General features: G+C 43.1%; 1 protein-coding gene across 1 annotated transcript in view; it reads right to left on the bottom strand.

Moving 5' to 3' along the window:
* hcn2b (hyperpolarization activated cyclic nucleotide-gated potassium channel 2b) overlaps window positions 1–21581 on the bottom strand; it is a 47195-nt gene that overhangs the window by 15087 nt on the left and 10527 nt on the right. The window contains exons 4-5 of the mRNA XM_065955911.1: window positions 12187–12405; window positions 96–242 (exon numbers count right to left, since the gene is read on the bottom strand). Of these exons, the coding sequence (XP_065811983.1) occupies window positions 96–242; window positions 12187–12405 (366 nt within the window). The remainder of the gene's footprint in view (window positions 1–95; window positions 243–12186; window positions 12406–21581) is intronic.

Raw genomic sequence — 21581 nt, 5'->3', positions numbered from 1 at the left:
ATTTATTCCACTCCACTTACTCGCTGAAGAATTAGGGAATGTGCATTTGAGGGTGAATGAGCACATTATACGGGATGCTTTGGGTGTTTTCATACCTCGCGCAGTGGCTCGTTAAGCTCCTCAAGGATGCTCTCCTCATCGAACATCTTGCCCTGGTATCTATGCTCATAGTAGTCATGGATTTTCTGTCGGAAGTCAGCCGGGAGTTTGTGGAAGGACATGTACTGCTCCACTTGCTTGTACTAGAAGATGGAAAGAGGAATCGGAGACAGTGATGAGTTTAAAATGGAAATTTAAATCGATAAAAACATGATACAGACATTGTTTTGTTTGTCATGGAAGAAAGAGATTTGAGAAGTCTTTCACACTTATTATCATCAACTCTACTTCTAAAGATGCAGTGTCTTATCAAACACTAATCACGTCACATTTAGACTTGTAAAAATGCCTATTCTTGTTCTCAGCGTGTGTGCAGGTATTTAAATGTACAGCCCTGCAATATGATGATCCTGTGACCCATTTATACCTTGTAGCTATGGGAGGAAAAACTGTGATGAAGGTGTTAAGAAAGCATGACAGCTCTGCTAAGCCCATGAGGATTCATCATGCTCTGCTGTGTTTCGAGAAGGAAGATGCTGCTATTGTACAACCTAACCACAGCAAGCGTCCTACTACCTAACAAACATGAAGAACTCTTCCACTTTCTGTTAAGAATCTTAAGAAAAAAAGTCACAGGTTAATAATTCACTGGAACAAATGGGAATTCATATTACTGGATATACTATTCAAAGACAGGAAGATGTTTATATTTTATGGTAGAATTGATAATATGTAAGTATGCGGCTAGAAATTGAGGTCAATTGCAGCACAACATAGTGTTTGCTCACTCAGGTGCTTCACACTACTATATGTATTCACAACTGTAATGTTTATCTACATCAAATGCAGCCGCATTGTCCACTCCTCTCAAGTCATTATAACGGTCCATAACACATTTCATGGCTGGATTCCCTGTGAAAATAGCAGCTGCTGGATCTACTGTATAGCTTTTGTTATAAGGTGGAATTGCATGGCACTGTGTCAGCTTGGGGATACATTGTGCAATTATTCTCCATTCGCTGTACACCATGTTTTCTAGGGGGGTTTTTTAGACCAGGAGGATTGGATATTCAATGTTATTTATCGTGTGGCCGCCTTCTTATTAACAAAAAAAAAATCCTCCCAAACGCTACAGAGAGACAAAACATGATGAGGGTGGGGATAGTGGAATTCTAACACGTTTTTCTAGTGGAGAGCTGTTTATTTCTGCAATTTCAGAAAGAGACAAGCTTGTGAAAAAAACCCAACATAATACGAATGTACAAACTGAAAAACAAAAATCTTTTCATAGACACAAAGACAGAAAAGTGGGATCAAAACTTTTTAAAAAGTCAAAAAAAATCATAGCTCTGTTCTAGGCTATTGAATGTTTTAGAAGCTTTGCTGGTCATGAAACAGACGAAAGTTTAGACTGATTCCTCTTTCTCACCTAAAGAAGCAATTCAGACCTTCAGGAATAAGATTGATTGACACAGAGCTACATTTCATCACAGTAGCTTTAAAGTTTTTTATGTACTGTATGTGTGTGTAGTGTGATTTGGATGAGGAGTTAATTTTGAAAAGGGGGTCAACATAGAAGCTCTCCTGTCCAAGAATGATTGGAAAAATAGAACAAGACAGCTCAAATCTTGTATACAGAGTTTAAATTTGATGTTTTGATGAAATTGGTCAAACAGGGTGACAGCACTTTCAGTCCTTAGTGTCCCGTGTGAAACTTGTAGTGAAAAAGAAAATGATTGCAGCCTGTCAAGCAAAGCTGTTTTTGTTTACAGCATACCTGTTGTTTTGAACCTCTGTATTAATCAGTAAGATCTGTTTTTTATTCCGTCCACCTTTGTAGTCAGAGCTGTCACTGCTGTCGGTTTTCGTTGTTAACCTCATATAAGAATCAAGTTTAAAAATGTAGGCAAAATAATGAAAGCTTTTGAGTAATCAGTAAAATAACTTAAATTCAGGGTCAAGTAAAAAAATGACATCAGCCCCTTAAAAGTGAAACTTTGAGGTATTTTAAACACAATCATCAAACATCAGAGGCACTGTTTGTCAACAGGCAAGTCAGACAACTGCTTGGGGCCCCGGGCTAGTAGGGGCCCCCCCAAGGGCTGACAAACTTAAAACCACAACAGTGTCTCAAAATGTGCAAATTTTGCAATGACAGTAAGATACCTCCCTAAGGGGACCCCATCTGACAGCACTCCCTCTCATTGCCCTGCTAAGCGTGGCATGCATTATTTCTGTGGAAACCAAAGTTTGTCAATGAAAGGGAGGGGCCTCCAATGAATTTTGGCCTAGGGCCCCGACAGAATCTAGAATCACCACTGTCAAACATCTTGCACAGAGAGAAAGTTTGAGAAATTTAAGTGGGAAAAGAGAAAAAGTGGAGAAAGAAATTACAGAAAAAAGACTGACAAAAATAAGAGGAAATCTTCCATCAATCAAAAAAATTTTTGTATTGCATTATGCATACAGTGTATATCATGATATAGTGCTTTTTCTGCAGGCTCAGGTAAGACCATAAGATAATTAAGTCAGCAAATTAAACACCTGACAGTAGCTTCTTTCTCAAGGCATTCATGACACATTTTATTAATTTTATACCACAAAATCTTGTTGGGGTGCAAAAACAGGTCAGTGAGTAAAATAAAGGATGATCTTCAGCAGCCTCTGAGTATACGTACTACATGTTTCAAGAGGAATTTGTTAATCTTTAAAGTGCCTTCACCTTCCTGCCGGTGACTCATGACCTGATATCACAAATCATGAGGACACACCATGTATGGGGAAGCAGAGGGCCGCTCACAGTGACCTTGACTGTAACAGTCCATGACACATGCTTTGGGTATGATGTCGAGCAAATTACATTTTGTCACACTGTAAGGTGACATATGGGTTCCAGGTAAGTGGAACCCATATGCCAAGTACATTTACACATACAAGGAATTTGACGCTAAACAATTAACAGGGAAATAAAGCAGACCTAGCAACAAATTAAATAATACAGTATAAGAAGCTATTACAATATATAAAATACAATTTAAAAATGTAAAATATCAAATATAAAAAATATAAAACACAAAACGTACAAAAGGTGCAATGTAGGAGCTGTGCAGTGGACTATGAGAAAAAAAATCTTATAGTGTGTAACTACTCACAGAGTGCATGTAAGGAAGATACATTTTTAAAGTCCAGTGGGTGTTAACGTAACGCATAAAGAACAGTTCAGCATTTACATTACTTTGATGTTTTACTGAATGTGGGGCTGATGAGAGTCTGGGTTATGTGGGAGGAGGGGGGAGGGCAGGGACATTGTTCATCAGGCTGACAGCAGAGGGGAAGAAACTGTTCTTGTGGCGAGAGGTTTTGGTCTTGATGGACCGCAGCCTCTTGCCAGAGGGGAGAGTCTCGAACAGTCCAGGGGGTGAGAGGGGTCGGCCACAATCTTCCCTGCACGTCTCAGGGTCCTGGAGGTGTACAGGTCGTGGAGAGATGGCAGGTTGCAGCCAATCACCTTCTCAGCAGAGAGGATGATGCGCTGCAGCCTGCACTTGTCCTTTACTGTGGGTGCAGCGTACCAGACTGTGATGGAGGAGGAGAGGATGGACTCAGTGATGGCAGTGTAGAAGTGAACCATCATGGTCTTTGGCAGGTTGAACTTCTTCAGCTGCTGCAGGAAGTACATCCTCTGCTGTCCTTTCTTGATGAGGGAGGTGATGTTCAGCTCCCACTTGAGGTCCTGGGTGATGATGGTCCCCAGGAAGCGGAAAGACTCCACAGTAGACACCGTGGATTCATCGATGGTGATGGGACTGGGGGCGGCTGCATTTTTCCTGAAGTCCACAACCATCTCCACTGTCTTCAGAGCATTAAGCTCTAGATTGTTTTCGCCGCACCAGGTCACCAGATGGTCAGCCTCCCACCTGTAGGCAGACTTATCCCCACCAAAGATGAGTCCAATGAGGGTGGTGTCGTTTCTTGACAGACTGATGACTGGAGGTACAGCTGTTGGTGTACAGGGAGAAGAGCAGAGGAGAAAAAAACGCAGCCTTGAGGGGAGCCAGTGCTGTCCGAGACATTCTTCCCCAGCTTCACCTGTCGTCTCCTGTCAGAGAGGAAGTCTGTGATCCACCTGCACGTGGACTCAGGCACGTTCAGCTAGGAGAGCTTGTCCTGAAGCAGAGCCGGGATTATTGTATTGAAAGCAGAGCTGAAATCCACTAACAGGATCCTGGCGTAGGTTCCTGCTGAGTCCAGATGCTTGAGGATGAGGTAGAGGGCCAGGTTGACAGCATCATCCACAGACCTGTTGGTTCTGTAGGCAAACTGCAGGGGGTCCAGCAGAGGGTCTGTGATGTCTTTGAGGTGGGAGAGCACAAGGCGCTCAAAAGACATCATCACCAGTGCTTCAGGGTGGAGGGAGAGACAGAGTCTGGTCTGGTCTGGTCTGTGGTGAGGGAGGTGAGTTGTGGAGTGGAGTCGTTGGTTTCTGGGCTGTCCCATTGTCTTTCAAAGAAGACAGAAGAACTCGTTCAGGTTGTTGGCCAGACGCAGGTCACTTGCAGAGTGGGGGGTTTTAGGCTTGTAGCTGGTGAGCTGACAGAGCCCTTTCCAGACTGAGCCAGCATCTCTATCTGAGAACTGTTGTTGTAGTTTCTCAGGGCGCGGTCACACTGGCCATCCGTACCGTGCCCAAGCAACGCTAAAGTCCAGTTCGTTTGACCAGTGTGACCGCTCCGTATCGTGCTCAGGCACGGTACACTTCCTTGGCTCTGGAACACTTCGGAGAGGTGTGTTTCGGCACGGTACACTTCATGCACGAGCACAAGCAGGCGGGTAAACAACGCTGACAGCCTTCATTATGGAGAAATCCAGAGTTTCATGGCTGTATCTGACTAAAATGACTCAATGTAAGCCACAAAGTAGCTGTCATGTTCTCTGTGTTGTTCTCCGATGTGCGGGCGTTGGCGTGGACTGCGCGTCTCTTTTTCTCTCTCTCTCTCTCTCTCTCGCTCTCTGCCTGTTTGTCAACTGAGCATGCTTCATAATAACATAAAGCATGCATGTATTGTATTACGACGTTATGTACAAGAGGTAATCGTGCTTAAGCACGGTTAGTCCTGTGTAGTGTGACCGTGGGCTGTGCCGGCCAGCGGGGGAATGGCGCTGCGGGGGGGCAATCATGCTTGAGTACGGCACGGTACGGATGGCCAGTGTGACCGCGCCCTCAGAGTAGAGACGCTTGGCATCTCTCACCGCCCTGTTGAAGGTGTATTTAGCCTTTTTAAAACTCTCCCTGTCCCCGCTCCTGAATGCCTCCTCCTTTTTCTGCCTTAACCGCCTGAGTTTAGCTGTGAACCAGGGCCTGTCGTTGTTGAAATATGAGGCACTGAATTGTGTTTTTTTTTTAAATTCCAGTGAAGTTTAAAAAAGAAATCACAATTTTGCAGAAGATTAAAGGTGCACGATGAAGTTTTGGTAGAGAAATGTGTTTGAAGATAAAATGCTACACGATAAGCTATTGTGGGGGCCCGCAACAGTGAAACTTTTTGTGTATTCAGTAGACAAAAACAACAGAATTGTTTCACTTCTCCAACTTTCAAATTTCACTACCAAATCTCCATAGTGCACCTTTAAGTCAATTCGAGGATTTTTTTATTTGTATTAAGAATACTTTAAACCCGCTATCAATAAATTAGCTTTCCCCCAAATGTTCTCTAACTCTTTGTCAATCGTTGATGCATGCACTGCATGAATACACACTACATACATATAGTGCAGCACAACATTGAATATGATACATGGGAGACCTGCGGGGACCACTTCCTGTAACTGTCAACATAAAGAAATGATATCTGAACAATTTACTACGTCCCTTTTCTTTCTTAATCCAACCAATTCTAATCTCAATCTTAATTTACATTTTGGGAACCCCATTGGCTATGGTCCTACAATGACATAACCTCTTGGAGTCGTTGTTAGAGATGAAAGACCTCCAGCCAAGACTTCATTTTCCTTTAAATGTCTTTTTTTTTTACTGTCCAACAAGCAGTTTGCCAACTAAGATGTTGGGGAGTAACTTGGAATAAGTTATGAAGTGACCAATGAGTTCTACCTCTTTTGCTCTCCAGGCTGTTACAGCTAAAGCATTCTGAAATTCTAATAGATGATAGTCCTCACACAACAAACAGAAACCAGAACACTTCCTGCACACAAAATCATGTCACTTGCCTACATATTCTGTAAAGAGACAGAAGCTGTAAATAGAGATCTGTTTAGAGGCTGTTTTTCTCAACCATCTTCTCACACATTTTAGAATTGTGATTTTTTTTCTCTCAAATGGTTATGTATTTATTTTGGACCTCGCTACAATAAAAGACGAAAAGAACATCAGGCATTCCAATTAAACTTGACCAATTCCCTCCCAATTTGTCGCGGGTCAGAATAGAGATGCAGCCGACTTACAGAATATCCGGCTCATTCATTCGAGCATGGGGATAAATCGGGAGGCTCGTATTAAGTGCTTCCTGCCTCAGGATTCAGACTATGGCACTCTCAATTAAACTGACATGACAACTCTCTCACTCTAGGCCTCTCATTCCCTCACTTCTTTAAAAGTGGCCGTCGAAGGAGTTCAGTGGAGTTTTATTGACTCCGATTTTCTCAGCATTAACTTAGATTAGTGACCATGTCACTCAGAGTCAGCGTGACGGCGTGAGAGTCCACGCCTCACGGTTAAGAAAAACATTTAGGCCTACACACATTTCGAGCAAAGCCTAAATGTATTCAACAACTTCTCTCAAGAGGAAAATGTAAAGAAAATATGAAATCCATAATGCATGTTGTGTTTCCACAAGGTTGTGTTCGTTTTTTTTAGCATAAAAACTACAGAGACAACGATGGGGGACATGATGGATGTCAAGCACTGTCAGTTAACACTCTGACTGTGTAACACACAAATACACACGCACACACGCACGCGCACACACACACACACACACACACACACACACACACACACACACACACACACACACACACACACACACACACACACACACACGCACAGATACATATATATTTAGAACCCATATACATGAGCAAAATCCTCAAATTGAATTTTTACCATTACCATTCAAGTCTCTACATCTCCAGAACCCAATCTGTTCCTCTCAGCCTGTGGACTTAGTTAAGGAGGCAGGGCAGTGTGGGGTATTTTTTATGGGACATAAAGCCCCTTGTTGGTGGCTTGCAAGCATGATGCATGGCTGTCACTGTAAACTGCTACAGAGGAGTGGGAGAAATTGAATTGGTCCTTGTATTAATGGGCCATGTCACTGAACGTCAGGGATCACGATGTGACAAGTCTTATATCTGTGTGTGTGTGTGTGTGTGTGTGTGTGTGTGTGTGTGTGTGTGTGTGTGTGTGTGTGTGGTGTGTGTATGTTTTATGTGTGTGTGTGTGCTATGTCCTTAGTGTATAGAACCTAATTTGACTTCAGACTTATTTAGTTCATTGACAGAAGAGGGATGACAGGAATACACACATTATCATCCCTTCAGGCACACACAAGTATGCAGGCATGCACTCACTACATGTGTTTTTTTTTTCATGTGTGTCACAATGATAGCATTGAGAAACCTAAAAATATATCCTATTTTAAAACATTAATTACAGTCCTGTACGCACTGTGCATACATGTTATGGCCAAAATGTGTTGCAGGATAGACTCAAGCTCAATACCGACTTTTACGTCACGCTCCTCTGAACTAGCTTTAAAATCGTATGATACTACAGTTGCCGCTCGAAAAAATCAAGCAGACAGTTGTTTTTTTAAGGCCAGTTGTCTGGCTACTTCTGATAAATCTGAGTTTTGGTTAGTGTTAGTACGCTGCCTTTTCTCTCTGGCGTCCAGTCACTTTGATAGCTAATGTGCGCATGGGAACTTTGGAGATAAAAGAGTCCTACATGCCAGGAATAGTTACATTAAATCCTACCAGCGCCACTGATTATATAAAATAAGAAAAAGGTGTAAAAAAAAGCAAATAAGCTTTGCCCAAAATTACATGTCGAACAAACTCGACACAATAACTTTGAAGACAATAAAATATTCATTAAGAGACTATTAGGCTGAAAATGCATTATAAGCCATTTTCAAAGTGCAGTTCTGCAAAAATACTGCAACGAAGCTCCTCCAGAGTAACTTCTTGGTGCGTTCATATTGATTCAACGGTCAAATACTGGTGTCCCAGCCTGTGAATCCACATTGCGTTATGGCATTGTGAAAGCGCAACGTGTGGAGAGTGCATTTTCAAAATTTTCACCTGTCATTTTGCCATCACAAAGCTGGCTTGGCCAAAACACAAAAGTTAGAAAAGTTGACTTAATTACAGTTGAGTTTGTTGTGACCCTTTCTTTTTTCTATTTAACTTATAGTTGTAGTTTTTAAATAGTAACCCACGTATTACTCTTGTATTTGACTTGCTTTCAACTATGACATTTGGTTAAAAGCTCAACACCTAACTGTCTCCTGAGTTTCATTTGATACGTCAGTGCTCTTTGGACCAGGTCTCACCGCCAAAAAGCCTCATGGGGTCACATCTCCCTCCTCGCAGACACTCACTCTATTGATTTAGTGGGGGAGGAAGTGATGGAGGAGGTGTTACAGGAGCACAGTTACATAATGGCTAATGCCCTCAGTCCATGTTCAGTATCCACTGGCAGATGGTGTATTGCCCAACAGTCAAGGGCAAATGGACAGATGTAGCCGAAGAGGGATGGAGGGATGTAGAATGGAGGAGTGTTGTAGAGAAACACGTTATGAAGGCCCCAGTCCCCTGAGCTTTTACTATAGTAACATACCATTTGTAGATATCGAGTGAACATCGACCAAAACCAAAAAGTCAAACGAGACCATCAACAATGTACCATGTTAGCAGTAACAGAGCACAAACCTCAAGGTCCAGATAATATCACAGATTTGTGTAATGAAAAAAAAAAACCTTTATAATACAACATTTCTTCTCCTTAACTTAGCCATGACATAACTGTGCATTTTAACAGCACACTGAATCGCAATGCATCTCCATACAGAAATGTATGGAGCATGTTGCCCAAAACTAAATACCAGATATAGAGTATGCATGCATTAAGGGACTATATCTCCAATTTTCAAACTATCCTTTTAAATGCTGTACAGGGGCAGAACATTTATTTTGCACCGTGATGATGAATTCTCAATCGATCTGCAGATCACATTATGGTCAAATAATAGAGGTTGATCCAGACAGATCACAGATCGATTGTGATCCGTTTCTCCAATTGCCTATGAAACACAGAGCGACTCATCCTCAAAGAGCAGAATAAGTACCAGCATGCTTTACCTCCAGAACTCTCTAAAGTCTGTGCAGCCGGGGGAAGATGCTGAATGTGTGAGCTATTATGACACTTCTGTCCTAACGCTGATACAAACTGTTTACTCTGTCTTATGTCACCACCAGTCCATGCTGTCTATAACATTTACACTATCTCAAACAAAGAATCTGTTTTGTACCAGAGGCGACTTCCAGCCATAGCTCTGTAGCCTGTTATCTGATGACATGACTTATTGTGAACTGCAAGTTCAGTGGTTAATGAAGAACAAACAGTCAGGAGGCACCGGAGCAGGACGGCATATTGGATAAGTTGTGTTGCCCCTGTGTTTATTATTTTATGAGTTTGCATCATGAAAGAGGAAGAGAATGAGCCCATAGTGACAGAGTGCAGCTACACATTACTGACACAGAACAGACTCCAGGATAGATTCACTGCACATTACAAGCTGCACTTTCTGGAAAAAAAAAAGACAAATTCACTTCACACCCTTTTTGCAGGATAAATGATAAAGATAACAATAAACCATTCAAAGTAAAAAAAAAAAAGTTATTTACAGGAAATATAATGGTATGGACAATATATTAATTATGCACAAGTTAATATCTTGTGCACACAAGATATTGACTTTTGCACAGAAGTTGATGTCTTGATTTTGTTTTTTACCTTTGGACTCCGTATAATGGTAAAAATAATTTTACGAAAAACAAAACAGTACAGAATATAAAACACCATACATGGGCTAAAAATAGAAAACACTGATTGTTTCAAAGCACCCCTGAGAGTTAATCTTCTGATATATTCAAAGATGGTGCTGAATTAGAGATATGTATGCAGGGTAGTCTGCAGATCTGAGGCTGCTGACTGAAAAGCATCATCACTGCATGGATTACCCCGGCTTCTTTTTTTGTTCTTTCAAATTCCCAATGTTTTTAAACAATTGGAAAAGCCAATCAACCACTTCAACACTGAGGTGAAACTGGAGTCACATAACATCAAGATGTTGCTTGCACACATCCACCATACCCAGATATATGAAGAATTCAGGATACTTGGTGAATATGGTTGGTGTATCCCCGATCTATTGGTTATACTGGCACATCCCCTGCTGCTTTTACCATGCTCGTGAATATGGTACATCAATACAGTTGGTTCATTACTTTTTAAATAGCACCACAACTTCTCCCACAGGAGAGTTGGTCTGTTTTAAATGCCACATCATTAATATGGAATTTTATTGTCATCATGACCTCAAAATGAATCACTAAAATGATCTCTCAATCATGATGCACAACCGAGCCACAAGACTCACAAGAGCAAAAATAAGAAGAACACGTCATGCTAATGTAGAAAACAGTTTGATGAGAACCTGATAAGCCTTTGTTCTGAACATTGGCCAGAGGCTCCAAATAAACAACAAAGCTTGACTGATCACTCTGATGTGTATGTGCGTGTCTGCATGCATGTGTTCGAGTGATAGATAGCATAAGACATGTCCACATCAGCCAGGATCTAAGGAAGCTAACAAAACAAAAGCACCGCTGACACCCTGACCTTATAAAGCAGGAGCGTGCTCCCTCCCTGGCCTGCAGACACCAGAAGCTTTGATCTGCTGTTTTACGCAGATGACAAACAGGCTGAGGCCCAGCGAGCTGTAGCCATGAATATTGAACTAATGGAACAGATGCTGTTCCTATCAAAGAGTGTTGGAATCAAAAGTGCAAACCTCCTCTGTTTATATCAAATCTGATAACCTTATCCACACTGTTTCAGAGGACAAGCACTGGTGATTAAATCTCTTCATGGCATCTTGCCAGGCGCTAGACAGAGAGGCCACCTGGGTGTGAGTAAGGTAAGCCTCTGGCTATCCCCTTTGGTGTATTTCACCAGTGATCCAAAAATAGACTCCAGTAAAACAATCAATCTTTCTCTATCAGCTAACAGTAGCCTGTGTACTAGTGTACTCAAACAGTACAACAGTATTGGTCCGCCCTATTTTCAAAAAATTATGGCCAATAATCAGCAGTATCTCTTTTCAGGAAGCCTGATCCAGCACACACAGAATATACAACTTAAAGTTTACAGAGAGGGATTGTTGTCTTGGTAGCGAGAACCCCAGCCCCCCCCCCCCCCCCCCCGAAGCCTGGTGCATACATCTGCGTCGAATGTACACCATAACTTAGTGGCCTGCGCCATCATGAGTATTACATACTTGTTTGTTGGTGTGTCTGCATAGCTCTGCAAAACTCTGCCTACAAACGCTGGTTGGCAGTCCGATTTCTTTGGTTGTTATATAGCCAGTTTTCAATTTTGCCAAATTCTCGGATTGTTTGTGTACATGAAACCATGGTGACTGAAACCGACATAATATGTTGGAGTTGGAGCTGATGAATATTGAGCAGCAGTTGATTATACTGTATTGTAGCATTCTCCCTTCTGCAGAATTTGAAAAAAGTGCCGATAGCAGAAATATTTTAAATGCAGCAAATACGATGCTATCCAGCAGTCTAATCAGTCGTTTTGATGCGTAGTTACATTTTTGAGGAGGTGCACATTGAGCTATGTACGTAGGCTTCTCCGTAGCTACAGGGCTATGCAAACCTGCGTATATGCTTGTATAAGGTGTATAGGTTCAAAGCAGAAGTATAAGTCTTAAGTTTCAGTTAACTGCTTCATTGAAGCAATAAATGTCCCTAAATGAACTCAGGATAGATCCTCACCTTTTCTTGGTATTGCCGTCTGGAGGAGTCCAGAGACTGGATGAGTGCAGTTGCATGGCCGATGAACATGGCGTAGCAGGTGGCTCCGACAATCATACTGAGCATGGTCAGCCAGATGTCCGACATGCTCTCTGGGGCTTGTCTTCCATATCCAATGCATAGCATGTGGCTCATGGCCTTGAACAGGGCAAAGGAGTAGAGCTCACTCCACGAGTCGTTCTGTAGGGAGAGACAGAAGGGAGAAGGAGCAAGCAGACACATTTAAAAAAAAATAATAATGGCAAACAATATTCAGTAGGTAAATCAAGGTTCTCTTTCGACATTTGTTTTGGTATCTCACTATGGGACACGCCACTCGCGCTGTCCCCAGAAGCAATATTACATTACGCCAGTCTTGACTGGCAGACAGACGGGACGTCTGCTCTCCAGAGGAGGGACTTCCTCCTCTTATAAAAGCACGACGTAACGTCACTTCTTCAATCTTAAACCTCTTCTCATTCCTAGAAGCAACCTCTCAGATGGCAGGTGTAGCTGACAGGCTAGCTAAAACTGTTCACAGAGCGATTTAACCCCTCGGTCGCTGAATGCTATCTTTAAGCTGCACAAGTCAACTGAGCCAGTAGCTGGTCTGTTCCCAAACAGTAGCTGCCACAGTTAGCCACCATACTAGCTACCACAGTTAGCCACCATACTAGCTACCACAGATAGCCACCATACTAACTATCACAGTTAGCCACCACACTAACTGCTTCTCGCTTCTCAGCTTTTATTGACGGAGCATTCCAGACTCGGTGCTTAAACTTTTTCTCACCATTGAAAAAAGGCGAGCTGCCGGCCAAGTTGTGAACATGTGGTAACAAGATAGCCCGGACAGACACCCACTCTGTATGTAGTGTGTACCTCGGGCTGCAAAACGCCCAGGATGCATTGACACCCCAGGCTACTTGTGAACATTGTGCTCGTTTTTCACTGAAAACTCACCGACGCAGGCTAGCACGCCAAGCTAGCCTGTTGACTGAGGATCCTATGATGGGGGTATCCACGCCACCACATCAGGAGATTTCAGAGAGCTCCCAGGGTGATGCCATCCCTCTGGACACTACCGCTAGCTGGGGTGAGCAGCTCGACGCAGTAGCCCCGTTAGCCGACCCCGACGATCTCGAAGCAAGCCAGAGGGCAGAGCGGGAAGACGTTGAGGATAGATACTCCGACTCCGGAGAAGAGTCCCTTAGCCTCTGTTAGCATCTCACCTCCACCCTTCACAGAAGTCCACCATGACCTCTGCGAGCCCCTCCCTGCCTTCTAAAGCCAATTGTTTCCAATCACTGACTGAGAAAGGCTATAAGGCAGTGGCAATGTCGGTGAGGGCCCTGAACACATCGTCGTCGTCTATTAGCCTACCAGGCGGAGTTAGAGGACGACATGGCAACCTCACCTACCCCGGCAGTGTGGGATGAACTGTGCATGATTACGGACCTCTGCCTGCGTCTTCACAGGTGCGCTGTACAGACCTCCGGGAGAGCTATGGCTCTGATGGTCTCTCAGGAGAGAGCGAGATGGCTCAACCTGTCCAGCCTCTCTCACAAGGAGAAGACCCAGCTTCTCGATGTGCCTGTGGACCCGAAAGGCTTATTTTGCCCAGCGGTAGCCACGATGCAGAAACGGTGCGAGGAAAAGAAAAAGGAGGGTGAAGCACTGCAGCTGTGTCTCCCCAGAAAAGTGCCACCCTCCCAAATTCCTGTAGCACGGCAGTAGCGAGACCAGCTTATCGCATTCCCAAACGTCAGCCTCATCCTCAGACAAGCGGCCGAAGCCAGAGCAAACCGCCTGAGCTAAAGGGAAGCCTTTCGCTACCAGTGTGACGCCAAGGGACCAGGTGAGCGCCCCTGTCACTCTGGGGGCAAAGAAGAAGTGATACTGCAGTTGTCTGCACCGGGAGAAAAAGCTCAAGTTTTGCAGGAGGAAATTGCCTCTCTGCTAAACAAGGGGGCTATTCAGAAAGTACCGTTAAAACAGTGTCAGAACAGCTTCTATTTGAGGTATTTTCTGGTTCCGAAAAAGGGGGGAGGTCTGCAGCTGATATTAGATCTGCGCGCTCTGAACAAGTACATGAGGAAGTACAAGTTCAGGATGCTGACGCACACAGCTCTAATGCGCTTTGTGCGTCATAGAGACTGGTTTGCTTCAATAGATCTAAAGGACGCCTATTTCCATATCCACGGATAGGCGTGCTTTTAGTGTAGCTGAGTCCAGCGACAAGCCTATGAATGTGATGTTTTGAGTTGGGGACAAAACACTCTTTTCCCGGTTTATTGTAAAACCCAGGGCTGCCAGATGTGACGTGAGCAGTCTGATCTGTACCTGAATCTGACGGGGAGACTGTGCCGCCAGAAGCCAGTCGTCTATGTATGTTGCGAGGCGCATTCCCTTTTCCTTCAGGGGTGCAATTGCCGCCTCGATACATTTTACGAATACCCGCGGGCTCAGAGAAAGTCCGAATGGGAGCACCCGGTATCCGTACGTTATGACACGGAAAGCAAATCTTAGATACTTTCTGTTAGGGGGATATATATGGAAAGGGTGAAAGCCTTTCAGGCTTGTCTGTCACTTTTTCACAGAGGGGCAATGCTAAAATTCAAACTTTGTCTCAGGCTGCTGGGATTGATGGCGTCGGCACTAACTGTCATCTCTCTCGCCTGCCTATACATGAGACCATTTCAGCAGTGGGTTGCGTCACTAAGATTGAACCCCACGCACCACTGCCATCGCCAAGTGTCGATCTCCTTGGCTTTTCTGACTACAGGCGTTTCCATGGGAACGATCCTAACAAGAAAAGTTGTTACCACGGATGCCTCCCGTACGGGCTGGGGAGCCGCTCATGGGGGCAGGATTGTGAACGCTATATGTAGCTCACAGATGCAGATGTTTCATATAAACTACCTGGAACTCCAGGCTGTCTTTCTGGCTGTGAAACATTTTCTGCCCCTTCGAAGAGGGCAGAATGTGTTGGTCAGGACGGCGTATATAAACAGACAAGGGGGACTGCACTCACGTCATCTGCACACATTAGCACGCAGACTGATTATGTGGAGCAGCTCTCGCCTGTTGTCTCTGAGAGCTACCCATGTGCCAGGAATATTGAACAGAGGTGCGGATCTAATGTCCAGAGGCAACCCTTGCTACAAGGACTGGAAGCTCCACAGCAAAGTGGTGGCTCAGATATGGACGATGTACGGTCGAGCGGAGATAAACCTCTTTGCATCAGAGGAAAACACTCAGTGCCCGCTGTTTTATTCCCTGACCGGTCATCATGCTCCAATGGGACTGGATGCTTTAGCGCACGAGTGGCTGCATGTTCTCCTATACGCTTTTCCCCCATTAGAGCTGGTCACTCCTACTCTCGCCAGAGTGCAGGAATGGGGTCTCTCTCTGACTCTGGTACCTCCCCGCTGGGCGGGGAAACACTGTTAGAACAAATAGCGGAGATATTTCAAATGCTTTGGGGACCTCCGTGGCCTCTGCCTTTCCGCAGGGATCTCCTGTCACAGGCACGCGGAGAGATCTTCCATCCCTCCCCAGAGCGCATGGCTCTGTGAGCTTGGCCCGTGGAAGGTTAAATTTAACTGCTACAGGGCTTCCGCAAAGCGTAATTGCAACTATTCATGGCGCCAGAGCATCATCTACATCTTGTGCTTATGATGGCAAATAGCGTGTGTTTGATGACTGGTGCGTAAAAGCCGGGGGTTGCCTTCCAGAGTTCGTTGTCGGATGTTTTGACATTCCGTCAGTAGCTGCTGGATAAGGGCTTGGCCTTCTCCACTGTCAAAGTGTATTTAGCCGCAATATCGGCTTGTCACATAGGCTTTGGTGATAAAACGGTAGGTCAACATCCTCTCATATTTCAATTTATGAAAGGAGCGCGACGCCTTAGGCCAGTGTCTAGAAACTTGACTGCCCCTTGGGACACACTGTCTCATTCAGTGCTGAGCGTAAGCGCGCATAATATGCTTGTTTAACTATCTTTACCGGTCTTCGAGGTAAGCCTGTCTGGCAATACGGGAGTCTCTATATCCCATAGTGAGATACCGAAACAAATGTTGAAAGAGAAGTTTAGGTTAAGAAATTAACCCCGGTTCTCTGAAACATGAGTAAGGTATCTCACCAGACCACCCTCCTTGCCTGGAGCGAGGAAGAGGTGTGTTTGCCAAGACTGAAGAACTGAAGTTACGTCGTGCTTTTATAAGAGGAGGAAGTCCCTCCTCTGGAGAACAGACTGCCAGTCAAGACTGGCGTAATATAATATTGCTTCTGGGGACAGCGCGAGGGGCGTGTCCCATAGTGAGATACCTCACTCATGTTTCAGAGAACCGGGGTTCATTTCTTAATCTAAAGTTATTCTGTCCATCTAGACGAGTTCCTCTTCAGTATTTTTCCTTTATGCCACGGTAATATTGACCTGATGACCTCTGCTAAAGGGGAACTGTTGAAGCACACTGCAAAGAAAATTTGAAGAAGTTGGAGATTGTCAGAAGAGGTGAAAGTGAGTTAATTATGAATAAGAGGGCAAAAGAGTTAGATATTCCTGGTGAAGTATATACAGCTCTGTGTCTGGTGATTGTTTCGGGGTTTGGCAGAGCGCCTCATCATCACTAAGCAGGCTAGCCTCGTCTTGGCAGAGCAGAAGGGGAAGGGGGAAAAAAATCTTGTGTTTAATGAGGGGCCTGTACATCTGCCTCCTCCTGTCTGCCTTTGATTGGTGCTCACAAACGCAGTCAACCCTAATTCTCCTGTGTTCGACTCATCAGTAAGTCCTCCACAGGCGGCTGAACCTCACATCCTCCCCTTAAGCAGCTGTGGTTCACACACTGTCCAGAGTTTACCACTGTGTGTGTGTGCGAGTCTGTATCATCTGACACTCTTGTCCCTCTCTGGGATGAGTGCTGTTTCAGTCACTGATTGACTGGTTGCAACTCATTTGTATTTTTTCCAGGGTTATTCGCATTTCATTTGAGATTCAGATTTAGTTGTTTATTTAGAGGAGGTGAAAGAGGACATGCTGGTCAAAACAGGCTGCTATTAAATGTTTGAAAAATGTGTGTTTTGAAGTTGTTCACATCAAGAGCGAGAATCAAGATTGAGAGTTTAAAGGCACACAGACTGACACCACCGCTTTAGTTTTATTGTTTTCCTGCTGCACGAGGCTGGCTTTTCGTTTTCATTTCCGTTTTGAGCTGTCGGCTGGATCTGTTGTCTGTATTTGTTTAAGTAGATAAGCTGGACCTCGTAATCTTTGAGAAAAGACAGAATAATATGAAGACTGATTGAAGCCTCTTAAGATTATGAACTCTTTCTCTTCTGCTTTGTCCATTTCCATTCGCCGTAGCCTAGTTAATGCAGTCCTTGTTTCACTATCATTCCCAGCCCTTAAGACATTTCCATATTTCCAACAAACCCTAAGAGAACATTTAATAACTCTCCAGCCTCAGACTGCACCTCATCCCCGCTGCCCCGGGTGGTTAACAGACCTGGAGCTGAATCCCTCCAGTAAGCTATTAGCATGACGGCCACATTTCGGATGGGTAAACTGCTGGAGGGAGTAGGAGGCCCAAAGCTCAGGCAGAGAATAAAGACTGTCTTACACATGGCTTCATGTGTCTGTCTCACTCTGTAACAGACAGAAACACTAACATTTGCAACAGTTTTTATCCAAAACTAGGTTGAATCATAGCCAGGGAGATTAACATAACAGAATCATTGGTTGCCAAGCTAGCTGATTCTTCCTGTTTCTATTGCTAAACCAAGCTCACCAGCTCCTTTCAGAGCTTTATTAGGGCAAATAAGTGGATAATCTTTTAATTTACGTCAACGCTTTGCTAGAAAGCAGATACGCATGTTTGTTTTTTTTGGTACGTTTTCTTGGACCCCCAGAGACAGTCACATCCTGACCGGCTGTAACTTGATGTGTTTAAGTTTGAGATATTAGCTGATTAAAAAAGACACAGTGTACAGCTGCCACTTTCTATTAAAAATGACAGCCTTTAAAGTAACAGAATAAACTCATTCTACAGAGATACCACCCAGTGTGAGGGGGGGAGATAGAGGAAAGAAATGAAATTAGCTGTTGTGTTCATTTTATCTGCAATCGCTCTTCACTGGGTTGTGAGGGTGATGGCTAATTGTACATAATACATTTAGCTAGGAACACAAAGGGAGTATAGGACAATTATGATTCATGACTACGTAAGCATAGAATGGGGTGTGTGTGTTTCGTGTTTGGACGTGTGTCTATCTGTGTGTTAGTCAGTCATGCTACTGTAAGTCTTTTTGACATGGTTCTGTCTGCCTCTGAACATTTCAAACTAACATTGGGGGTATGGATTGCTTGAAAGGACTGACATGTCACTGACACTTACATATATAAAAAGCTATCGTTAGCAATGTTAAGATGTATTATTTAGAAGCAGAGGGTTCGTGTGTTTGTTTTCATTATTTAAAACCAAATAGAGCGTTACAAGATGGCTTGGGGTTTGATGGAAGGTCTTTACAATATCAAATAAGAAAACTGACATTTAAAGTTACCTCCACCTGTTAGCATTGGTTGAAATTGTCTGCTTGGTTAGAGGAGAACTGATACATTAACTTAAGTTGGAGGATGTGTTGAACTAAAAATAATAGACTACTTGGTTGAATGTTTTGCTGCACGATTCAAAGCTTGATCCGAAGGCAACTGGACGTTTCACGTCACCTCCAAAAGGATTCTTATCCGTCCACCAGAAATTTCCCTAAAGTACTTCTCTAGCTTTTACTCAAAATGAGTAATTATGCTATTTTTTTCTTTTTATATGATTGGCAGCCTTTTAAAAGATATTGTTTGGCTCATATTTGTTTCTTTTAAATAGATGGAAGTGATTTAAAACTGTAGCAGCATCTTGAAGTAAGTTACAATCACTTTTTCTCTTCTTTCTCTTGAATTGAACATCTAATAAATTATAAAGAGACAGTGAAAAATCTGATCCAGCAAATATAGTGAATCGATAGTGTTTTAGACATTGTAGGCTTAGTGTACAGATCTAAATGTTGAATTTTCATCAGTCTGGTTTATGGATACTTGACCGAGCTGGCACCTGTGAGTTTTCAGTCGACTTTGTTGGACGTGAAATAGAATCCTCTTAATCATAATTAGTACAACAGAAGCATAGCAATGTAAAGACACAAATTCCCAGTTATCTAATAGATAAATAACAGGTTTAATTGTTGGTTCAATCCACTATAGCTGTATTGTACAGAGGACATAACAGTTTTTGAGGAACAGGATCGCTCTAACCAGATGTTTGTTATAAATATTTTATACTAATCTCCTTCAAAATATGTTCAGTTAGCTATTAGCAGAAAACCATTTAGCTTGTAGATGGCTACATTTAGACACTTTGACATGTATAGCTTTACAAGAGTTGTCTGCGGAAAGGACATAGATGGGGCTATCATAAACCAGTTAAAAAAATACATACTGTACTGATGGCAATTTTATGGATGGGGTAGTGTAACTCTTGTTAAATTGATTGATCAATGTATGTTAGAACCATGTAAATCACTTTAAGTACAGCTTCTCTGTGCGCCACTTGCTTTCGCAGCTTTTCTGCCACTACAATGCCCGCACAACTGCCGTGATGTAACTGTGACGTCTAGTCCAAATCTGTGAATTGAATATATTAATGGTGTGTTACACGTTGTTAGCACATGTTTCCAATTAGTATTGAAACAAGCTGTTGGATCATAAAGGGCAATTGCCACTCATTCACAAACACACCCACACCTTCAAACACATATCTCACTCAATAACAATCTATTACTCTTGGCTCTGGCAGGCCTGCCCGTCATTTAGATCACTTCCGTAATTGAATGAATTAAGAATTTCTCTATTAACCTTCAGAGCGGGGGTGGTGGGGGGGGGGGTGGGGGGGTTCATGAAAAGCATCTGTGTTAACATGCACAGTTCAGTACACATGCATGGATACAAGAAAAAGTAGTGTACTATCACAATGAAGGCATTTCTTTCCAACTGTAAAATGTCATTTATCTACCTAAACTTACATGACCAAAGCTCAGACTAACGGTAGTAAAGTTGAGAGGATGAGAGAGAAAAGCTTTTTTTTTTTTTTAACTTTATTAATCCAAAATCCAATCAGGCTGAGGTAGATGGGAAAAAATACCTGTCATCCATGAAAGAAAAACCCACACAAAAACAGAAACAATGATTTGTTTTCTTGATCACTCTACTGTAGAAGCATGATTATTCAGCCTTAAGTTGAAATCACTGTCTGCTGCATGCATGCGTTTTACAAGTCACACATTTTGTTTTGAAGAGTAGAGAGTGCTTTAAAGCATGACGCTGAATGCATTACAGGAAGCAAAAGAGTTGAAAACAGCCTATGTTTGGATTATTTACTATTTTATATGGACAGACAAGCATATGCAAGATGAGAGTACCATCTGCGGATAAATCACGTGTTGTTTCTTTATCTGGTTGCAGATCCATATCCTAAGTGCATGGATGACATACAGGAAAGGTAGGTTGGAGTCCAGTAAATTTCTAGCGCAGGCAGAGAGCCAGTCAGCTGGAGGAGAAGCATGAGGAGAGGGATCATTTAACGCTGTGTCTCTCATTTACAGCAGCTCTGAAGAGGATCTCTGACCTTGATTACCCTGAGACAGGGAGCACAGCACAGAACACCAGGCTGCCACACCCACATGGGGTGGCACTGTGGCATCTCGCTCAGAAAAAATGATGCACACACTTTTAACAACAACCTAGTGGGGATTCCTTGGCTTTAGAGCCAGACTCAATTGGACAACAAATAACTGCATTTTTTTGCATTTCTGCATTGGATTAATTTTTCTACAATGAAGATTGCAGGATGCTGAGAGCATAACTCCAGAAGTCTGACAGGATACAAGTGGAGTACTATCCAAAATAAGGCATTTTATCAGTCAAAGTGAATCCCGTCTATCTCCTTGTCTAGCAGCACTAACAGCACAGCTCCTTTAACTGTTTTTGTTTTTTAACCCTCGTTCTGAGGACATTATTTTTTTTTAAACTGAAGGTTGTTTGACTCGAGGGCTTGTGTCTGCAGGTCATCAGGACTCGACTGGTTCTGGTCTCCTGTAACTTAAGGTGCAGCTATGAGTGTAATTTAAGTTTTTAACTATTGTAAATACTTTATTAGACTCCTTGTCTTTGTAATATAGCAATAAGTAAGGTCTTTTACCTGCTTTTTGTAACATAACAATAAGTAAGGTCTTTTTACCTGCTCTTTTGTAATGTTAACAGACAAAGAGTAAGGTATTTTACCTGCTTTTTGTAAAGTGTCTTGAGATAACACTTGTTATGAGTTGAC

This window comes from Labrus bergylta, chromosome 6, assembly GCF_963930695.1.
Source record: "Labrus bergylta chromosome 6, fLabBer1.1, whole genome shotgun sequence".
NCBI classification, from domain to species: Eukaryota; Metazoa; Chordata; class Actinopteri; order Labriformes; family Labridae; genus Labrus; species Labrus bergylta.
The sequence above is the reverse complement of the archived record's forward strand: the minus strand, read 5'-3'. Positions and strand labels throughout refer to the sequence as shown.